The following is a 23,467-nucleotide window of genomic DNA, read 5'->3' on the forward strand; positions in this document are numbered from 1 at the left end:
AATAGAGAAACAAAATACACCATAAACTTGAGAAAAAAAATGAGGGATGTTACACCAGATTCTTATTTCCCATATACAAGCCGAGATGGACTTAGCATATATATGCCATATTCAAATCTCTCCACATAAAATGAAGCCAAGTCAATGCTATCTTAATTAGCAAGGTGAAACATATCAAACATAACAATCTCTCGCAATAATAAAATAATGCTAGATGAAGAACATCACTAAAGTACTAGCATTCATAACAAATTTAATAAAAAACCTTAACAATCTCCTAAAATATGATACGTGAATAACCAACTCTCATAATTTCTTTTACTATTTAATAAATGACAACAAATTAAAAGATAAATTTTTTTTTTCAAATATATTTCCTACCCAAATCTGTTAAGATGTATAAATACAAAAGCTACTTATGTGAAATATATACTCCATCAAAAAGATCACAAAGGACAAGTATCATAACAATAATATCAATGTAAAATTAAACTAGCGACATAATCATCTACATTTGCTTTTATAAGAAAAATATTTAGATTAACATATTACTTTGGTTAAAAACACCGTACCTCTTCACAACGTGCAATCTACTTAATAAATACTAGTTCAACTAAAATTCACAAAGATGACTCTAGGTATAGCAAATTCGTCTCACTATTTTTGTGGGAAGTTTCTTTGGGTGAATTGACACAAGCATCATCCACCAATTTCCCAAGTGATGTTGAATATGAGTGGGTAAATGATTTCAAATGAGAAGCAACCTTGTTATAATCTCCTAATAGTTGGGTTGGGTTTATAATTAGGTGAGATGATGGGTAGGGATTACAGTAGAGAGGAGACATCAATTTATTCACATGCTATCAAAGGAAGAAAATGAATTATACATGTTTGAACCATCCAAAAAATCACACTTTCTATATATTTTGTCTATATGCTTTACACATGTTTTACTTGGATTTTTGTTTGATGGTCATCCATTAGTACTTAATAATAGAAATCATTATTCGATAAGCTTTATTATTTAAAAGGTCGATAAAGGATCTCACAGAGGAATGCCTATTGACATAACAACCAAATAAATCTAATCATCTAAAAAAGCTTTGATGTAAGAATATGAAAAAATCTTGACAATAGATTTCATAAAACAATACAAAGATAATCATTGCCTAATCCAACTATTTATTGACCACATATCCCTTCTTATACCTCTCTCCTATAGAGATCAACCTCCCTTCTCAAGTTTTTGAGACGAATCTCCCAATCCCATCTCTCTTCTCTCTCTTTATATATATTTAGAATTTCAAAAATAAATTTCCTATATTAACATACAACATTTTTTATTCATTTATTATATTTTATGACAAAAACTCCAAGTCCAAGTATACAAGTATCAAATTTACACCACTGTTAATCTTTTTCCTACTAATTCCACCTAGACTCATAATTGTCTACATCTTAATCTCACCCACTACATCCACTTTAACTTACTTTTAAATTAAACAAAATAAATAAATAATTAATTAAATTAATTGGTATAATCAAACAAATGTTACAATCATGGCTAGTTTCTTCTAGTGATTCCACCTTGACTTGTAATTGCCTACATCCCAATATTGCCCACTAAATCTATTTTGATTGACATTGTCTGATTAAGTTAATAATTTTTTAATTAATTAAATTAGTGAGTATAATTAAAAAAATGGTACATTCATTGTGAATTTCTTCTAGTGATTCCACCTTGATGTGTAATTATCTCCATCCTAATCTCACCCACTAAGTCTATCTTAATTCACATTTCTAATTAAATAAATTATTTAATAAATAATTAAATTGACAAATATAATTATTGAACACTTGATTTGTAGATAAAATTGAACATTTTTGAATGAGGCCACCAAAGATGAAGTCTTGTTAACATCATAAAAAATGAGATTGAGATTGAAGTATAATGAGATAAGTAACACCTTGCATATAGACAAATATATAGGAGAGCAACACTTGCCTCGGATTATCAGGTGCTGCAATATCCGCCTGTTTTGTTTTTCACGCCAAAAACAAGGTAGCTAAGTCACGCCCGTCTGCCACTATCAGATCGTTGAGTCAGTCTCAAAACATATATAGTTTGAAAGAAACAAGCCCGAGTCTTTGAAAACGTAACAATAAGTTCATCATGGCGATCGCTGTTAACACCAGCATATCGTCCTACTCTCTTCTGTCAGGTAAATTTGTCTGGACGAAACCCCATCTGGTCAGAGAAGTTGCTCCATATTGCTGCATTTTTAAAGTTCGTTTATTTCCATTTCTGTTGAGCCGAGGGATTTAATATATGTGTAAATTCTTTCTACATGTCAACGTGGTGATTTCAGGCTATCGTTAACATTTTGGGCTTATATTGTGCGATTTGACAAATATCAGACAACATGAAATTGAAAACTGTAATTTTTCGCTCTGTCCTTGATTAATATATGATATTTGTGGCGTTTTGTAGGGCGCAATGTGGCTTTGAATTGCCAGGGTTGTTATACAGAGGATCCGGGGCTTAGCTCATTTGGTTGGAAGCCAGTGACGTGTGAAGGGCGGATGAATAAATTTGGACCAAGCAAACAGGCTAATGGTCAGTGTACTTTTCGGTAAGCGATTGCACACTTCCATAGTGGGTGTTTCCATTACTCGTTTTTCTGTTTTTGTTTCTTTCTGTTAATGTAATTATCTTTAGGCAGTATTTGCAAGATCAAAATCCATAGTCATAATATTGGTTCTTGCAATGTGATGCTAACCAAAGTTTGATGCATATGGAGAGCTATATTTATTCATTTTCTCGGATTTGGTAAATTTTCTCGGATTTGGTAAATTTCCTTCTGTCATGTAACCTTCTGCCCAGATTCTTACCCAGGGTTCTCTTACGTGAAAGTAACTGGAGCTCTATTCTTTATGAGAGTTTTGTTTTATTTTTATCTTTAATTGTATTAACTAACTTGGTAAATTTCTGTTTTGGGGCGCCCATTGGCTTCGATGTGGCGACCTAGGGGTATCTCTTCAGTCAAAGGAACTGCAACTCTATTCTTAGGCAGATCTTTTTGTTGATTTGATATATAACTAAATCTTCCTTATGGGGCAACCTTTGGCTTAGATGTCACCATCAATGAAGGGTAACCTTTGGCTTAAATATCACAACTGAGGCGCATTCTGTGTTGAAATTCATTTCAGAAGCAGCTGCTGCTCTTTAATTTTTTTGTAATTTTTTATTTCTCCATTTTCAATTTGGTGAACTTATATGTGAGGCAGACTTTAGCCTGGATGTTGTTATGCAGGGATATCTTTTACGTGAAATTTACCCTGGGCTTCTCTGGACTTTACTTGGCATTGCCCGTTGGGCTACACTGCATTCAACGACTTAGCTGAAGTATTTTAATTTTATGTAATTTCAACACTATATCATGTGTCTTGGAGTTTGAACCTAGTGCTCCACTGTCAAACACGAATGCTTCTATCACTTGATCTCTTCCTATTTAGATATTCACATGCGGAGCTTTGCACATATATTTTCATCTTTCTTTTGTCATTGCATTTGCATATTCATGACAGAGGTACTGATACGGGAGCATACTAAATTCAATATAGTAGTAAACTAGTTTTTACTTTTTTTAGGTAAAATGTTTTGTTAATATTAACTGCAAAATCTACAGTTCATAGTTCTGCACAAAGGTCATATTGTCACAGTTGAAAATTAAATTTTTTTTTTCACATTATGGAGAAATATCTTACCACATATAGATCACTTCTAAAATGACTCTTAATCAAAATTGGCCGTCGTCTGGTTAGGATCGAGAATAATAAGGAATGTGCTAATCCATATTTAATAAGATTGTTTGTTGTAATTTTTTCTCATAAAGCAAGGAAGGCTACATTATTCTAGAAAAGCAGCCATATTTAAAAAAAAACAACTATATTAACACTATTCTTATAACTATATATAGTTCCTTTCTAAGGTGAATCTAAGACAAAATTGGCCGTCATTTTTCCTCAGTAGCTTCCTGTTGTTACCATTTCACACATCGCCCCATCAAAATGGGGACACCTCTTTTTTGCTCAGGTCCTAGTCTCTTAGTCCAATATCTCCCTCTCACAGGTGAAATGAGTGGCTTTGTAGCATCTAGATATCATGAGAGTCAAGTCTATCACGAGTTCAACCGAAGAGTGTGAAAGACTGCTAGTTAGTGATACTTCAAGTGCTCCTCATGAGGAGAGAAATTCGTTTTGAATGCCCTTAGTTGAGAGTGAAGTTGTTTCATAAGCCTTGCTCTAACAAGTTTGAATGGATGGAGTGAAGCGAGGTAAGTGAACAAAAAACTAAGTGTTGAATTTCAATCCACTCCATGTGCACCCATCTTGAAAGTAACTTCATGTGCATATCATTCGAAGTGAACTTCATATGTACCTCTTGTGGAGCGAAATTGTTCCTAGCACTTCATAGTGAGCATGGCATCACGCATTAAACTTCATGAGAATGAGTTTGAGAGCAAACTTCATGTGCTGAGGAAGGAGAGTGAACTTAATGTGCTTGCCTAATGGAGCGAACTTCATGAGAATGAGTTTGAGAGCGAACTTCATATGCAAAGGTAATGGAGCAAATTTTACTTCATGTACTCCTAAATGAGAGTGAATTTCCTTCATTTGCCCGAGAGTTGATGTGAGAGTATTTGCCTTGAGCCGATTTGATCTTTAGAAAGAGCGATTTTGAGTTGAAAGTAACTTCACGTGCTTGCCTTGAAGAGCGAAATTCATGTGCCAGCCAAGGGGAGCGAACTTCATGTGCCAGCCAAGGGGAGCGAACTACATGTGATAGGGCTTAGGAGTAAACTTCATGAAAACTTCATGAGAGCGAAATCCTTTATATTTCAATGCACTTTAAAGATTAAACAAACATTACTTTGGCGCCAAAAACAAAAGTCAAATTTGAATGAGAAGATGTAAGTCAGCCAGCATTAAAAGAGTAATTTGTAATTTTTTTTTTGTTAAACCAAATTGGTCTTCTTAGGAAAAGACACAACCTTTAGCCTTGAGTGCCTATAAGAAGGCATTCGAACAATCATTCCAACATCGAATCAAAACAAATTTCTCTATCTCTTGAGCGAATTTAATCAGCAAGCAGCGAACTTCATAAAGATCAGCGAATATCATCAGCAAGTGGTGAATTTAATCAGAAAGCAACAAAGTTCACTGAGATCAGCGAATTTTCAACATTGAGATTGCAGATTGAAGGGCGAACTTCATCTTCCAACAGCAACATCAATCAAAGAATGAAAGTGAATTCAAGTATGAAGGTGCAGATCAACTGATTCAGGAGGCGAATTACAGAAAAATTCACCAAGAAGACAGCAAATTTGCTTAGGAAGGAGGTATAGTTACAGCGAACTTCATCAGCATCACAACAAATACAAGAGAATTCACATTTCACAAGGTGAAACTATCCATTTACAGTCCTAGCAGTCACCTTGTTGACCAGATTTCAGGTTGAATCATTAAAAATCAGAGGTAAGGGCATCATATTGATTGATAGGAGGCTAAGCGTAGGTCTGATTAGGAGCAAACAATGACATATTTAGTAAATCAGACCTCCTTAATTCATTGAGAAAGTGCAGATAGGTGATTAAAAATCAGTCTTATTTAGCATTCAATTTCAGATTCATTTAGATTTAAGATTGATTCTGATCAATATCATAGGTTGTCTACTAAGCGAATAAGCTTCATTGTATCAATATTTCGCATACCTTTCACCATTATCCTAACTTACATATCTCTTATAGGTGAGAGATGGCGGCACCTAAACCAAGTGGAACCATGAACCGTCAAGCACTCATTAAGGAAGACTCGAGGAACGGTGCATTAGAAACCAGGATAACGTCTCATTGGAGCAAAATAGGAGACACCAATCTCAAGAAATTTGAAACCAAGAAGTTCCGGAACCTGTTGTACACAAGTGAACCTACTGCTACAGCAAAGAAGATGATTGATAGTGGGATTATAAATGCAGCTGGCTTCCCTCCTGCGGTGCAATGCTATGATTTAATCGTTGAATGTGCTCAACACTATGATTCTCCCTCAAGAAGATTAGTGGCGAAGGATGGAAGAGTACTTGCATATCTCTCGAAGACAACAATTAGTGAAGCATTTCATCTACCTGAGCCTAAAGACATGGTCTACATAAGTGTGGAAGGAGCTAAGTCTGCCTATGACAATGATCTAGAAGCTTGTTCAAAGATCGTTGACAAGTTTTGGTTAAAGAAGAGTAGAGGTGGTAAGAGTAGGTGGCCCGACAGATTGCATAGGGTGGACTTCAAAGATGAATTTAGAGACTTCATCACCCTACTTCATCGAGTGGTTGGTGCACCTGAGGCTTCATGTTTCGAGGACTGGATGTTCTACTTCATAGAGACAGTCACTCATGGCAAGGACACAATTAATTGGGCGAGACCCATCAGCAATAGTATCAATCTCCAGTTAAGAAGACTGATGCGCACTAGAACATCTACATGAGGTCCTATGTCATATACTCTCTTGCAAGAAATTACGAGTATCCTAGACTGATGTATAGGGGTATAGTCGGAAGAGGACCAGGAGAAATAAAAGTGCATGAATGTTTTACATAGCTTCATTATCCGACTAAACAACACTATAGGAGAGTGAATGATGCATTCATTATGCACATAACGAGGTCGCTTCGAGGTGGACTTCAGCAAATACTCTCTCCAAAAGCACAAGCATTGGTTCAACAACATGGTGCATGGTTCATCGAATTCCCGAAGCTAACCTATATCAGAGTTCAAGGATGTCCTCCTCCTTCCTACATGTTGCCATGCTACCCGACAGATAGAATGGTGCTACTTGAGGTCTTGTGTCCTAGGACTTCGAGAATAGTGTCGGGGCCGATCGTGCAACGAAAGAAAGGACGGCTGGACTAGTGAGACAATTGGTGGCATATGTCAAGGCATATAGGCATAAACTTGGAACTAGTGTTTCTTTTCCTATTACGCTTGGAGACTATTGAAGCATGCCCTTCCTTTCAAGTAGCTGAGGACGTCGAGAAAGAGTTAGCACTCTATTCACTCGAGCCATTCACTCCTAGAGATCACTTTGATCCATATGATAATGTAAAAGGAATTTTGGGAAAGAAGCATGGACACCAGTGGCAAATCGAAGACTATTGGATGAACATCCAAGATGATGTGAAAGTGAAGAAAAAGATGTATTCCCGACTACCTCTCAGTTTCATCAGGAAATGTAAGTTGTTTAATGTTGCCGATCAATTCCAGGATAGCAGCAAATATCTTCAATCAGCCTATGCCGAAGAAAGCAAGGAGATCAACATCATTTTGGTTGACATGGATGTCGTAGATTTGAAGGAGTTGATGAAACAAGTCTTGGAATACACTCGCATATGGATAGACATACAACATCAAGAATTGAAAGAGCAGAAAATAACAATGACATTCCACTTAGAAGCAAGGAAAGACGATGAAGATGAAGCAAGCGCAAGTGGTAGTGCTTCTCAACCATCTCACTCAAGAGGTTTGAAGAGAAAAGAAAATCATGGAGAAAAAGAGTCATCAAGGAAGAAGCATAAATCAACTTCCAGTCATCCTTCCTCCAGGTGTGAAGAAGGGTTCAACTAGGATGAAAGACACGAAGAACAGAGGGTAGATAAGGAATTAAGTCAAGGGGCAAATGCATCAATGGAATCCACAATTCACAATGATAAAGGCAAAGAGAAATCATCACAAGGAGAAGAAGATCTCACTCACCACATTCAAGAGATCGAAGGAGACAATGATGAGACTACTTCACCACCTAGAGATGAGTAGGTGCATGAAGAAACAAAGGTTCAAGAAGGCAGATCCTCTATTCCTGAATGGCTCAAGGAAAGACTAGCCCAAGAAGTGATAGTTGATGAAGAACCGACATACGACATAGTGAGCCTTCTAAGCCGGACTCGAGAAGTCATCGAGAAAAGGAAAGCTATGAAGATGTCTAAGGTGATTAGAGATGATTCGGGATCAAGGAAGTTGCAAATAGCTACTCCAATGGTTGATAAGTATGAAGGTGAAATCACAACAGACGAGTATGATATGGAGACTATTGATTTGGGTCCACTCACCTCCGAGCAAGCCATAGGTGATGCAAATGATTCATTGAAGGTAGTTAATGATATGCTAAGAGCCGAAGTAGAAAATAATAAAAGGCTAGAAAATGAGATAAGTGCGTGGAGGAAGTACTTCCAACAATTCTAGGAACCGTTGAGACATCAGAGTTCAACAGCTACACGAACACCCATGCTTCTTGCGGAATCAGTTGATCATGTGGAGAAGATGAGGAATTCGGCACAATTGATGGACACATGGATAGAAGACTCATATACCAAAGTTAGCAAGTTCATGAAGGGCATAATGAAGACTCTTGATACAGTCATAAAAGTCCTTGGAAGAACCCGTGTTCTCATAGAAGCCTTGGAAGCATTTGCTCATGCCAGAGATGTTATCATTCCAGTATTGCAAGTAATAAGGAAAACACCTAGGGAAGTCTTATCAAGAGAGGAGATAAGAAGAGAAGGATCTACGCGCAACTTTCTATAATGGAGTAGTCTACTTCGCACGAAGATCATTTTTGAAGATATTGGAAATGGGTGCAGTCAAGTTCAAGATGATATGCATCGTGTTTATGATAAGATAGTAGAAGTAGCACAGATCGTCTTGGAGAGGAAGATTGATCCGGGGATGATTATAGAAGCCAGAGAATTGGAGGGGAGAGTAAGAGTTATCTTTCATGGGACTGATGGAATGATCACCAGGAGACAGTTGGATGATATGCTTGAACTCATAGTATTAGCTAGCAAGACACAATGGGAGAATGCCATCGTCAAAGCCTTCGATGAAGTCATGCACATGGAGGAACAATTGAATCTCTACCTGAAGTTCCGATGATTGAGATAGAGGGCATAGTGACTAGATTCATTGAATATGCCAAAAGGGAAAGGGAGAAAGGAAACAAGATTCTAGAAGACAGTTTGTTATGATCCTACTTGGCAATTCATTTTCTCATTGGAGGATGCTTCCTCGTTTCTTGTGCTAGCACATTTTATTTTCTCATTGATTGATTCTATGATAATGTTAATCTAGATAGGGTTCCAGTTGTATCAAACCCTAATTAGGGTTTAGGTGGCAAAATCTTGGCCCTTGATCTTCATTTGATCTTAGCCTTTCATTGTATTTGGGAGTACTATATAAAGTCCACTCATTTCATTTGTAAAGAGTTAGATATCAGTTAGAGAGATTAGATATTAGATATTAGATATAAGAGATAGTTCAAGAGTGATAAGAGAAGGACTTGAACAATTGTTGTTACTTGGCTTTTGGATTAATAAAACATTGAAGTTATGGTGTTTCTATTCAATCTTTGAAGCTCATTGCATTTTTTTTCATCCTCTCAAATCAATCTTTGATATTAGTTTAAGTATTTAGATTGTATGATGGAATGTTGTACTTGATTTATTGTGAAGATCGTAATCCATACCACTAGCCTCTTGCTGATTGTAAGTGTGCCTTGCGTGGTCAACTGGAATCATTGAAAGTACTCAAGTTTAATTGTTGCTTAATCATGGGTATGCATTCAAGTGATGGTGTCTATGCTTAATAGCGATTTGAAAATCTTCGACTATCCTTAGAAGATTGCACTAGTTTTGGTGGAGTTGTTCTTGTATGGTGATACTAAGACTAGTAGAGTTTCACTTATGTCATCCTTCATCCATTCATTCCTAAGATAGTTTAGAACCTCTCAACCCTCATCTTTTGGTATTTTTTGATAAACATCCAGGTAGTAGTAGGAAAGAACTTCGTTGCATATCATCCGCAAAGTACTTCATAAGTCTCTCCTTATGCGAAAAGGCCCCTTGATGAAACAGCAATCACAACAACCACTCGTGCTTATCCACACGTCAAGACCTGACATTTATAAACCTTGGAGTTGTCTCAAGTGATATTTAAGGTAATCTTCAGCATTTGAGAAACTTTGTTCAAGAGAGGATAGGATACTTTTGGGTATTTTATTCTATGTTCGTATGTGCCTAAAAAAACATATCAACACTTCCCCCATTAGTAATGTTTGCCTGTTGCTTGGAGCTAGATAGTTTCCAAGCTTCAAAAGTTTGTTTTGCTCCTAAATCAACATGTTGTATGGCTCATCAAGTGTTCTTGTCAATGCCCTTCATGATCTTATTGGAAGAGAATGAAGACCAAAAAAATCATATAGCTTCAGATTTTCATAGGCAATCTATATGGTTTGCTGATATGCCATCTTGTGATAATTATTGATCTTCTCAAAAGCTAAAAGCTCACACTTATTAATCAGTATTATGAGGTCACGTGCCCTTATTTGATATAAGTCATCAAGAGTTCCCTGGCCTATTCTTTTATTTCCCATAGCCTAAAGGGATAAGGCAAGGGAAAAATTTAATAATATAACTTAAGTTGTCTTAGTAACTTTATAATATATATAAAAGGCGGCTTATGGTTTATTATCATAAGAAGGTCCAATATTAAAAAGTATTTCAAGAAAAGGGGGCCAATCTAATGTCATAGTAAAAAGGTATTTTTTAGACACTTATTGAAAAATAGAAGGAATTTTTTTAATTATTTTTTTAAATAAATTAAACAGAGGGTTGTAAAAGGAGGAGCTGGGTTCAAAAGAAGGATGCATTTTTATGTAATCTAAAACCTCTTTTATGGAGATCAAATGTTTGTTCATCTTCTACCTAAGGACAAAACCCCTCTAGGTATTTGGGTTGGAGGATGAAAACCCTTTGATTCATTCAGGGTGATTTGATTTAGGGATCATTGTTTTATGGAAAGGTTTGCAAGTTTTCCAATTTTGATTTTTGGTTTGCATTGAAGGATTCATCCCATATTTCTATTGTGAGGAGATTCAACTTATAATATTTGTTGCTTACAGCAAATTGAATAGATGAAGAGCTGATTGTACATGTTGTGGAAGAGTTTTACCAGCTTAAAGTCTAGCCATACCTTCTAATAGCTTGGTTACATCATTTTGTTGAGCCATACATAAGTTAATAGTTGCTTATATCTGGTCACAAGATTTTTGTGAAGTTGAAAACTCTGCCATTTCATTTGTTTAAGGCTGTTGTACAAGTTCAAAAGAACTGTACGATTCTTTTGGGCTGTTGAATCACAAAGATTTTGGGTTCCAACAATTATGATCCTATTTGAGACTACCATGTCATGTTTTAGGGCAGTTGCAGCATATTAGCTGCTATTTTAGTGGTTGCAGCATTTTTTGGAATACATTCAACCTGCCACACACTCTCCAGACTCATTAGTAAAAATTGGATATAGCAGCAAGCATTTTTGATATAAAATTCAGCTCATCCTAATCTTTGGGACTTATTATATCTAGTTTATTTGAGCATAATTTCTGCTGATTAAAAAAAATCAATTTCAAAGGGTTTCTCTACAGTCATAAAAATAAAAAGATTGTGGGGTTTTCAGCATTAATATTATATTGTTTTCATTACGTAAATTTGATATTTATTTTGGAAGGCTTGCCAACAAAATGAAAATATCATTAGTTTCATATTTTGTAATTGTATGCATCGTAAAGTGTACGGCTTGCCACTAGTAAGCATGGTGATTTGATGTTTTGATCTAATCACCATGTGCTCTCACCTTGCCTCTTTGGGGTCTTGGTGATCAATAGGTGTGAAGGTTCATGCATTAACTTTGTGAAATTGCCAAAACTAAATAGATAATTCAGGACATTACAATGTTATTAGAGTTGTGATCTTGCCAACCTATACGAAAGGCTAATATTTTGATGCAAATTATACAAAATGCATGCTAGTAATAGAGAATTGAGTTGTTATCAAAGAGGAAGAAGGAAATATCAGTCATCAGAATGTCAAAATAGAGCACCAAGGTTCAAAGAAGAATTTGAAAGGGACTGAAGAGATAAGAGTCATGTTTGATGAAGACAAATTTGATGCATGATATAATGCCCTTATCCAAAGACAACAATAGATGACCAATCTAATGGCATGGTTGTTGCGAACTATGCAAAACCTAAGTATACCTAGGTCAACCTAGAATCTTACAGGGGAAGGGAGTATGTCAGCAAATAATAATAGCAACAACAAAACTATAATTGGTTTCGTAGCTAGATCTTTCTAGCCCACTTTTCTATGAAGGGAAGAAGGTCCACTTGTGATTGAGGAGCAGAATACGATAGTAAATGACATCACAGCTTGCTATATTGAATATAGAGCCCTTAAACCGAAAATTCAGGAGAAATGCCTCACAAATTTCTACAATTTGAATGGTGGTACCATGTGTTGGTCACCTAGGGCCACAACTTCATCAATACCCATGATGCGTTTGGCAGAAGGTTGATTGATCAATTTGATAAAAAGGGCCTAAGGGAGTTGATCCAATTTAGATAGTACAATATTGTGAAAAACTATGTGGTAGAATTCTAGATTTTGGTTGTGATGGTTCCTTATGTTTGGAAAAGGAGGCTCATTGTGCTTTTATGGAAGGTCTATTTGAACCTCTCAAGGGTTTGGTAAAGGCTTTCAATCCACCCTCTTATAGGAGGCAATTAAGAGATCCCATATGCTAGAGACTTTAGTGCCTAAGAGCAAATTCCAGCCAAAGGCTTATCCTTCAAAGAAACCTTTTCAAAAGGGATTCACTTAGTCAAAGAATATTCCATTCTAAAACAAGGAAGAGACCAAGAATGAAATGAGGTAGAATAAGTTATGCTTCACCTACAGGGAACCATGATGTTTTGGTTGAGGCCAAGTGACCTACATTAAAGTAAATTTAGATGAAGAATTTGCAATTGTAGAGCTTGAGCTAGAGAATGAGGAAGAAGAACTAGAACCTAAGAGGCAAGAAGAATAAGTGATTTCAAGAGGCACCTTTGCCACACTTTCTAGTACTTCTATGTATAACCCCTGTAGAGTTTGAGGAGTTTTGCATGGATAGAAGATGGTGTTCGTTGATAATGGGGTAACCCACAACTTTATTGATGAAGGATTGGCAGCCAAGAGAGGTCTAGAGAAAGAAGACTTTGAAAGATTCAAGTTGATGGTTGTAGATGGCTTTACCATTCCTTACACAAATAAAATTTTGTATTTGATCATCATCTTGGATAGTCACAAGTTGAGTGACAATTTTTATGTTGTTGGCATTGAAGAGACTAATGTGATTCTAGGAGTAGAATGGCTACATTACCTTAGAGAGTTTACACAAAGTTGTTAGACCATGGAGTTGAAGTTCCAATTAAGGGGAAAGGAGATAGTGCTTTGTGGAATGACAATATAGCTCCCATGGTTGTTTCTATGAAAAGGATGGGAAGAACTTTTTGTTGAGGCGAGGTTGCATGGGCAACCCATTGTTTAGTAACCATGACTGCTTCAGAGGGTAAGAAGTCTTATTGTGTCAATATCCAATCTATGGCGAATAAGCATAGCAATATTTTTAGTGATAAACCTCTAGGATGACCAGTTGATAGAGGTTTCTAGTGTGTGATTAGGATTGGGGATGAAATTATCCATAAGACAACTTTTAAGTGTCACTTTGGACACTACAAGTTTTTGGTCATGCCTTTTGGTTTGTCTAATGCGCTTGCCACCATTTAGTTTTCTATGAATTAAGTATTTAACAAGTAGTCGAGAAAGTTTGTGTTGCTCTTCTTTAGTGATATCCTCATCTACGATAAGACTGGGTAGGATCATTTTAGGCATGTAGATGAAGTATTGGGTATCCTAGAGGCAGAGGCATTAATTTGCTAAGGAGTTCCAAGTGTGAGTTCAGCATGAAAAAGATCTTGTATCTAAAGCATGTCATCAATATTCAAACTATCCTAGATTGGCCTCCACTAGGACATTGACATAGCTGAGAGTATTCTTTGGCCTCTATAATTACTATAGAAGATTCATTAAGTTTTTTTCATAGTTGACAGCACCCTTAATAGAATTGACAAAGAAAGAGCATTTGCATAGAGTAGTGCAACACAACAAGCTTTTGATATGCTCAAGGAAGCAATGAGTTGCTGTTCTTTATTTCTCACTTCCCTTTCTGCTAAATGTGATGCTCTAGGAGAAGGGATTGAAGTAGTGTTGATGTAGAATAAGAATCCAATAGCAGTTGAAAGCCAAAAGCTCAAGGAAGTGGAAAGAAGGTTCCTGATTTATGATAATGAGATGTTAGCCATCATGCATGCCATGGCTTATAATTTGTAGGCTCAAACTAGGTGAGTACTCGACAAGCCCAAAATTTTAGACTCAACAGCGTAGAAAAGAATTTTCATAAAAAACTTGACCTTTTTGCAAAATTCAATTACAAAATGTATCAAACGAGACTAAAAGACCATGGGGAAGTTTTTTCTATTAAATTTGATTCTTGAATGCAAATGGATTACAAAATTGCATCATGCAGAATTAGATACAACAGCTAGCTGCTAACTCATAACATTATGAATTTATGATGGTTGTCTTTGAAAATCATTATCATCATAATTGCATATCTAGGAAGGTTAAAAATTACAAGTTTTTACAATTTCCTTTTCCTCATTCTAGTGAATAATTGGGCGATAGAGGGTCTAGTCCTTGTACTTAGTTGTGTCTCCCCACTTAGCCTAGAAGGCTGTGCATGTCGCTCCACTTTGCTGTTAGATGGCAATGCCACTGTCACCACATCAATGTCATCTAACAACAATCCAATCTCCCTTGAGCTGCTAACTCATAACTACTATGAATTTATTATGGTTGTCTTTGAAAATCATCATCATAATTGCATATCTAGGAAAGTAAAAAATTACAAGTTTTTACAATTTTCTTTTCCTTGTTCTAGTGAATAATTGGGCGATAGAGGGTCTAGTTCTTGCACTTAGTTGTGTCTCCCCACTTAGCCTAGAAGACTGTGCATGTGACTCCACTTTGCTGTTAGATGGCAATGACTCCGTCACCACATCAATGTCATCTAACAACAATCCAATCTCCCTTGCTTTTATTGCAACCACATCTTCCATAGCCTGCCTCTCAAAATCAACAATTTCATCCTTTGTAAACAAGGAGGCTCATCATCTTGCACGGTCTAGTCACTATAGGGATCAATCTCCGCTATTTTGATTTTTCTTCCACCTTTCTTGTGCATAGTTGAAGGTTGCATTGCACACAAACTAGGTCATTGAGGCATTGTTGAGTCAACTTATTATGCAACTTCGTGTGAATGGTGTCAAATAAACTCTAGTTGCACTCATAGCCAGAAGCACTACAAGGTTGAGACAAAATTTAGAGAGCTAGATTTTGGAGATTTGGGGTATTTCCACCTCTATCTTCTTGCCAAGAACCTTCAAATAAGATGTTCAAGAGTTTGTAAGTAAACAATATTCTATTAATAATCGTAATTTGTAACTTGCAAGATGTAAGATTACACTTTTTCTTACCTAGTTTAGGCGGATCTTCCTCAAATAGCTAGTGGCAAATAAAAGAGCCTCCTCTACCTTTCTTATAACTTTGCAACATAGAAATGATAAAGTCTTTGTAATGCCACCTCCTCGAGATCAAACCAAGATGATACCTTCCAAATGATTTAATTAGTAAGTGTGCTTTGGTAAATTCAGAAATATTGTTTAATTAAAAACAGGGGTTTGACAAATGGACACAGTTGTGAGCAGCCACAATAGGAGTAAAAGCAAATTTATCTTATAATTACCAACTGCCAAAGGAGATAAAAAGGTACCAAGGTTTAAGAGTATCTGTCAAAAATAAGAAGACAAAAGGTAATTGTAGGTATGTATCTTAAGCACTAAAAGACAAAAGAATACCAATTGAAAAGAAATCGTAAAAGTAAAAGGCAATGCTTAGATTAGTTAATGGAATTAAAAACAAAAGTCTATTTTTCAAAGGGCATTGGGAGAGTGGTGTTTGTTGATGTGTTTTTTAGACACCTCTAACATAGAATAAAATACCAAAGTATTTTACCCTCTTCAACAAAATCACCTCGGATGCTAAATGTATGATCAATCAAGACGACTCCAAGGTTCCTTATGTCAATTCTTGACGTGTGGGTAACTTAACGGCTAATGTGATTTGCTGTATGCACAAAGGGACTAACACAATTGTTCAAATGCTCGAGCTTAGATTCTTATGAATGGAAGTAGGTTTGCCACGGTTTTCAAATGACTTGTGATTTTGCAAGATGAGCACTTGATCTGTTTCTAACAAGGATTTCAAAATAAAATGCAAACGGGAAGGGCTTAGAGAGTTCTATTCTAATCCTATTCTAATCCATGAATGCAAGAGATAGTGAATGATTCAATGAAATTCAACTAGGCTTAGTTTTGTCATACAATGAACAACTCCACACAAGCTTTAGTGCAATCTTCTAAGGTAATCAACAAATATTCAAATTCATATTCACAACACCAACACCATCCATTCAATCAATATCAATGTGCAAATAGGAATCAAGGTTAAGTTTAGATCAAATTCCAATTGACCACACAAGGCAAATATACAATCAGCAAATAGCTAGTGGTATGGATAAAACGAATTTCATATAGATTCATTCAACAATCTCTTCACTCAACTAAAACACTTAAAGCAAATTTCTAAACTAAATTGAGGATTAAAGAACCACATTACATTCCAAGACCTCATAAAAATCACCAAATTCAATGATGAAATTCAATTTTGGCAGCATCCAAGTGACAATTCGCAAAATCTCTCCCTTACAAATGAGAGGAGAAGGGGTTTATATAGAGTCTCCAAATGAAATGAAGGGCCAAGATCATGCCAACACAACCCTAATTAGGGTTTACATCAAAAAGTGGAATCTTATCCATATCACAAAACTCGAGGAATGAGGTCCAATGAGATGATGCCCAGTCATCAAGCAAGATTTCTTCTAGAAGATTCCTTCCTTAATTCCTCTCTTTGGCTGCATATTCAACGAATCTGGACATAACTGAATTAAGCTCCTCCATTGTGACACTTGGCAAACCATCTAGCTACAATTTGATCACATCCAAAGCATCTGAGCAAGCATCAAAAATGTTTTCCCAATCTGGTGTAAGCTTTTGCAAGTTGCTGATGTGAATCATGAGGGAAACCAAATTGTTCAACTGATTCTTCCTGATAGACTTCAACTCTTTGAAGTAAACAAACTTCATTTTTTCCTTCAATCCTTCCACATTCAAAATGTTGGAAGTGTGGACATCTTGTCCCAATAATTCTTCAATTGTCCCAATAATTCTTCAATTGATGTGAGGATCTTAGATTGTATCTCTAGGATTGATCCTTCAATCTCCATGCATTCATCTTTTGCATGATCAAACACTGACTTCTTCATGGCCAAAGAACAATACCATCCATGGAAATCATATACATTTCTCTCCTGAATTACTCCCTTCTGGATCAATGTGGATGTAGGAATACGCTTTAACACTTTGAGGCGAGGAATAGTCTTGTCTTGCATTGACTGGAACTCTTCCCATACTCCTTCCAAGTATCATATCCTGCTCATGAGTAGTGTTGTTCTATCATAGGCTTGGACAAATTGGACTAGGAAGTCATCTGCTTGCTTTGAAATATCTTCTATCCATCTTCCAACCTCTTGGTATGTATTCCTCATCGCCTCATGATCATTAGGTGATCCATGAGCAATAGCAATAGGCAAAACAAATGTAGGATCCTCACGCCTTAGGGGATTCAACCCTTCAATGTATTCCTTGAGTCTCCTATTCTCCATCTCTAGGATTTTCTTTCTTCTCTTCAACTCTATTCAATCGTGCCTCAGTTGCTTTGGCGGAATCATTCAGCTCCTGAAACTCTTGTTGCTTTGTAGATGGCCCAAGATTAATTTTAGTAACTTGATAATCCATGGGAGTGATCACATCTCTAGGCTTATCAATAGTTGGGACAGCCACCTGCACAATGTGTGCTCCTGAATCATCTCTAGTAATCTTAGAGAACTTCTTTGCCTTCTTTTCTTTAGCCTTACCAATTCGGGTTAAGAAGTCATCTATATCCTCAATGGGCTGCACCTCTATTACTTTCTTTTTCTCCATATTGCTCATCAACCAATCAGGAATTGTAGAGAATTCCATCCCATCTTCGAGTTGATGATCATCATCAAGTCCTCTCAAGGCTGAAATTACCTCATCCTTTGCTGTCTTCTTACTTAAATCTATCACATCATCACCCAAATAAACCTCAAGATGAATGGTAGAAGATCCTGGTTGCTGTTCTTCATCTTCATGTGGTGCTGATTGTGCTGATGCATGTTCATCTTGGTCATTCTCTTGTAGGATCTTCGTATTGGAACCTTGCTCAGATTCATTGTCTTCTCTTGGCATATCATTCTTCTAAACGGATGAGGAGCTCATGGTAGATTGAGGAGTGCTAGACTTGTGCTTCTTGTGTCTGGATTCTTGACTAACAATCTCCTTACCTTTCGCTTGCGTTCCTCCAGGCATACCTTTTCTTCTTTTAGGGGCTTGACTCTCCTCATCATTGTTTCCTGTTACATTGCTAATCATTCTTTCATCATCATTTAGAGAGGACTCCTCGTTCTTCATTCTTTCATAGGTTAGGGTGGTATTTTGCCTCCTTAGCTCATTTATCTGTTTGTCCACCCATTCCCTGGACCAATTGTTCACTTTTCATTAAAATATTCAAATCTACCATCTCAGGTTGCGACCAATTAGGTGATGGAATTGGCTTGACCTTCTCCTTTGCATATTGAGGATGAATATGATTCCCATCATCTTTCACTTGATCAGGAATCAAGAAGTTACACTTTCTCATGAAGTCCACTAACATTCGAGACCACATCTTTCTCCTAACTTTGAGTTCATTTGTAAGATTCGCCCGATTGTCCTTGATGTCAATTTTATGTGTAAACTTTTCTTCTTTAGCTGTTGAGATTCTTTGAAATGGATCAAAGCGGTTCCTTGCCTTGTATATCCCAAGATGGAAGAATTCTAGCTCTTCATTAACTGTCTCTATTGTTGCTTCGGTGGGGCATATCTCCATCATCTTCCCAAGCGTGATAAGAAAAGTAATACCTTGCCTATGCCTCCCTTTCTTAATGCAATCAAACTCTAATAACTACCTCGCTACCTCAAGCAACACTATCTTGTCGGTCGGATACCTAGGAAGCTTGTATGGTTTGGAAGTGAATCCTTGAATCCTTAGGTATGTGAAGGTACGAAACTGAATATACCATGATTTGTGCTTCTCTACTAATGACATTGCCTCCTTGGACAACCTCCTATGTAATCCACCTTGTAGCAACCGCGTGATGTACATAGTGTAGGTATCATTCACCCTTCTGTATTGTTCTTTCTCATGTAGGTGGAGTTGTGGATAACAATCATACACCTTATATTGTCCAAGCGTATTCCCAACTTTGCCCTTGCACACCAGTCCCTTATATATGATATGCCTTGCTAGCATGTAGACTAGGTAGGAAGTCGTATAGAAAGACTTCGTTCTCTCCCAACTCCTCAACTGGATGTCTAGGTTGTCACTTTTAATCTTAGGCCAATTGATCATCATTATTCCATTTGATATCTCCTCAATGAAGTAGAACATCCATGTTTTGAATAAAGCTCCTTGAGGTGCTCCCATAATCTTGTTGAGTAAAAATATCATGTCACTATACTCCTCTTTGAAGTCTGAACATAGGAGTTGCTTAGGTAACTTGGAATGGTGACACCTTGTCTCAAGGACCCACTCAATATTGATGAGCGTCATACATGCTTCGGATCCTTTCTTGAACATAGCCTGGGCGCCCTCCTTATTTCTTACTTGCATGTCCCGGTGGCTAGGAATTCCAAACGCCTCCCTTATTGACTCCTTGGCTAGGTATGCAAGCACCAATCCCTTAGGTGTTCGGATTGTTCTTGATTGTGAATCGTAGTGTCTTGCACACTCAACCATGAGCTCATTGCATTGTATAGATGGTGGGAAACCAGCTGCGTGGTAGATTCCACTCTTCTTTATGTTGACCACCAAGGGAGTGGGTAGCTGGTTCTTTGTTCCATACATCCTCCACTTCATCCTCTTCCTATCCACGTACTCCATGTTAGTGTCTTTAACTTTCTTCCATTTGGAAGATATCTGCGACTCCAAATAGTATCCTTCAAGCACATTCTTCAACTGAGTCTTTCTTGCAGCTCCTCTCCTTCGACATGGTACTTGTACAAAGCTAGAAGTCAATAACTTCACAAAATAATTTTAATAATTAGTTTTCCAGAATTGAACTAAGTTCTGATTTTAAATGATTTTCAGATTAGGAGCTTTTTAAAATCAGAAATTCAACATTATATAACATAATTCTGGAAAATACAAGTGATTTGATCAAAATCTGGAAAATTTGCCCTCAAGAGACCTGATTTTCAGACTTAGGATAGGTCTGATTTTGATGCCCAAGTCTGAATACGCCCTTCAAAACTCAGAAAATGAGTGATATTGCAATCAAATGCATTGTTCCAAGTTTGATTTCTGAGTTTAAATGTCTGAAAACACCTCTGTAAATCATGTATTAATGGCTGCAAGTGGTCCTCTTCATGGCACAATGCATGTGCTTGAAGCGATTTGTGTTAGCTAAAGCTGGAATGATACATTTTAGCTTGGACAATGGCGTTTTTCCTTTGGGAATGGTGGCTGGAAATTTTTGTCTGAGCTGGAAATGACGTCTTCAACCAGCAATGGCATCTCCCTTCAATGCTGCAAATATCTCCAATGGTGGTGCAATTCATGCCTCAAGCAAAAATTGCACCCCATTCAGCCTAGGCGATCTTCAATTCTCCTTCTTCCAGCTCACTAAGAGTTCAATCAGTCACTTGATAGTACAATAATGCTTGCTGGCCTGCGTTTTTATTCAGCACTTTGCCTTTCACTTTCACCACACAGCGAATGTGGGATAAAAAGAAATGTGTTAACTAGCATGGTGGAAAATTGATTTGCATTGCGACATTAAATCTTACTTGTCCACCAAATGCAATGGTGGAAAATCGATCCCCATTGGGACTGATTTGTACCCCAAAATTCTCAAGTAATGTTGATTTCCAGGCCCTTGGTGGAAAATCAATGGCCATCCGGACATTATTTTCATCATTAATTCACTTTCCTTTACATATTTTCTCCCAAGTGGAAATTCACCTTGCATCGGGACTGATTGTCCTTTCAAAACCCTCACAAAAGTTAGTACAATACCTCCTGGTGGAAAATCGATGGTCATTTGGACATTTAAATTCATTCAAATCTTTGCAAATCAACCCCAAGTGGAAAATTGATCTTCATTAGGACTCATAAACTTGGTTGTTTTTGCATTACTTAGTCATTTTCCCTTCAAGTGGAAAATCGAACCTTGTAAGGACACTTAAGTTCCACCTTACCTTGGTCATTTTACCATCAAGTGGAAAAACGCGGGTCATCAGGACTCAGTTTCCTTATGCATTTTCACTCTTGTAAGCTTCTTGGAAAAACGACCTCCATCGGGACTCACTTTGTCCTTTATTTTGTTGTGAGTGGAAATTCACTAGTCATCGGGACTTTCCACAATATCACTTGCAAACTTAGTCTTGGAGTGGAAATTCGACCTCCATTGGGACTTTCATAGTCCTTAACATTAAATTGGTACCTTCATGCTCAAAACGGAGTGGAAAAACAACCTCCATCAAGACTTTGTCCATTTTTCTCTTTATTGCTTAGTGGAAAAACGCCTCCCATCTGGACTTTATGATTTATGACTTAACTGCTTGGTGGAAAAACGTTTTCCATCGAGATCAAATTGATTTTCACTCTTTAAAAGTCCACACTTACCTAATTTCATCAATTTATGCAGTGGAAATTCTATTTTCATGAGGACTTTTAACATTTTCTCAAGATTTGAAGGGTGGAAAATAGAAGTCCATCGGGTTTGTGTGCATTTTTGACTTATTTCACCTCCTAGGAGTGGAAAAACGATTCCTATAGGAACTTTAACATTTTCACACAAAATTCACGTCAATTTGCAACATTTTCATCATTTTTTGCTCACATTTTAAAGGCAAGTCGCAACTTCAACACTGAAAAATAAATTGACATTTAGGATCATTTAAACATTTTGACATCTTCTCAACACCTTGATCCTATTGACCTCAAAACTTAAAGATTTAACATTGTTTGCATCTTAAAGACTTGAGAACATGACCACATCTAAGGGCAAGACTTGGGCATTTAGAGCTCAAAATTGTCACCTGACTGCCAAAACCCTAAACTAGAAAGCAGGAAAGAGGGGATCCCCGCTTGTAATGGGGCGGTGTGAAAAGGTCACAACAATGTCTATTTGAGAAAGACCATATTTGAGAGATATCATTCAATGAGAGGAGGAAAGTAATCAATTCAGAAATACTTTCAGCCATAAGTATAATGCTAAAAATCATTTAAAGTAGCAATTATATATAAAGCATTCAAGTATCATTCAAAGATTGACTTGCCAATCCATCAAGAAATATTAATCAAGAAAGGCAAATCAGCAATAGTCTAGCAAATACACCAAGTAATCATTTTTGAATTCTAGGTGGTATTTGCAAATTGGAAGGACGAAATCCCTTTTGGGCTCACGAGAATTGGAAGGACAATAGCCTTTTCATGCTCTTACCGAGTTTGGACGAAATCCCAAATCATGGTTAGGGAGGACAAAAATTCTCTAAGGTGGGCTAAGAGTTGGAAGGATGACATACCTTTCATGCTCTTTCGCAAGCTAAGGACAAAACCCTTGGTATTGTCATTGTTGAGTTTAAGGACAAACCCCTCTAATTCAGCAGATTCGCAAAGTATTTGCAGAGAATTCATGATTTGATTTATTGATCTGGATATTATCATAATTTCTTAATCTTTGACAAAACTATTATCAATTTTGAGTAAATATTATTGTTTTAAGGCAAAATCAAGAATATCCCAAAAAGGGACATTACAGTCTCTCACCTCAATCTCAGGTGCCATCTTCTCAATGCATGTGGAGAGGCCTTGCATAACCTCTCCATCAGAATCCATGAAGCTATCGAAGAAGAAAAACTTGGGGTTGAGGTTGGTGGAGTTGATTGTTCCACTTCCGATCAATGATCTCACAAGTCTACTTTCAACCCATTGTAATAGTTTTGGATGACCTCATTGGCCCTATCCATGGCCTTGTAAATGTATCCCATTGGGCCTTGCTCCCCATTCACCAAGCACAAGACCCTCACTAGTAGGTCTGATGATACCTACAAAGTTTAAAGTTGAAACAAATTTAAGTTACAACTTACAATGAAACTAAATATTTTTATGTTTAAAAATAAAGGATTCAATTTGATATTTAAATTGAAGTTTGAAGTTACTTTGACAATCTCTAAAGCTCTCTTT

The 23,467-nt window shown here is 36.8% G+C and overlaps 1 protein-coding gene across 3 annotated transcripts in view; it reads left to right on the forward strand.

Annotated features, from left to right (window-relative positions):
* Positions 1 to 1,981: 1,981 nt before the first annotated feature.
* The window catches only part of LOC131060407 (uncharacterized protein At3g49140), a 136,928-nt gene continuing 115,442 nt past the window's right edge, over positions 1,982 to 23,467 (forward strand). For 2 of the 3 annotated variants that reach the window (XM_057993636.2, XM_057993638.2), the window contains exons 1-2: positions 1,984 to 2,222; positions 2,492 to 2,633. In XM_057993636.2, the coding sequence (XP_057849619.1) occupies positions 2,174 to 2,222; positions 2,492 to 2,633 (191 nt within the window). In that variant the 5' untranslated portion in view covers positions 1,984 to 2,173. Of the gene's footprint in view, positions 2,223 to 2,491; positions 2,634 to 23,467 lie in introns of all 3 variants that reach the window. The other variant, XM_057993637.2, reaches the window with a different exon arrangement.

The sequence above is a fragment of the Cryptomeria japonica genome, chromosome 4, assembly GCF_030272615.1.
Source record: "Cryptomeria japonica chromosome 4, Sugi_1.0, whole genome shotgun sequence".
Lineage (NCBI taxonomy): Eukaryota > Viridiplantae > Streptophyta > Pinopsida > Cupressales > Cupressaceae > Cryptomeria > Cryptomeria japonica.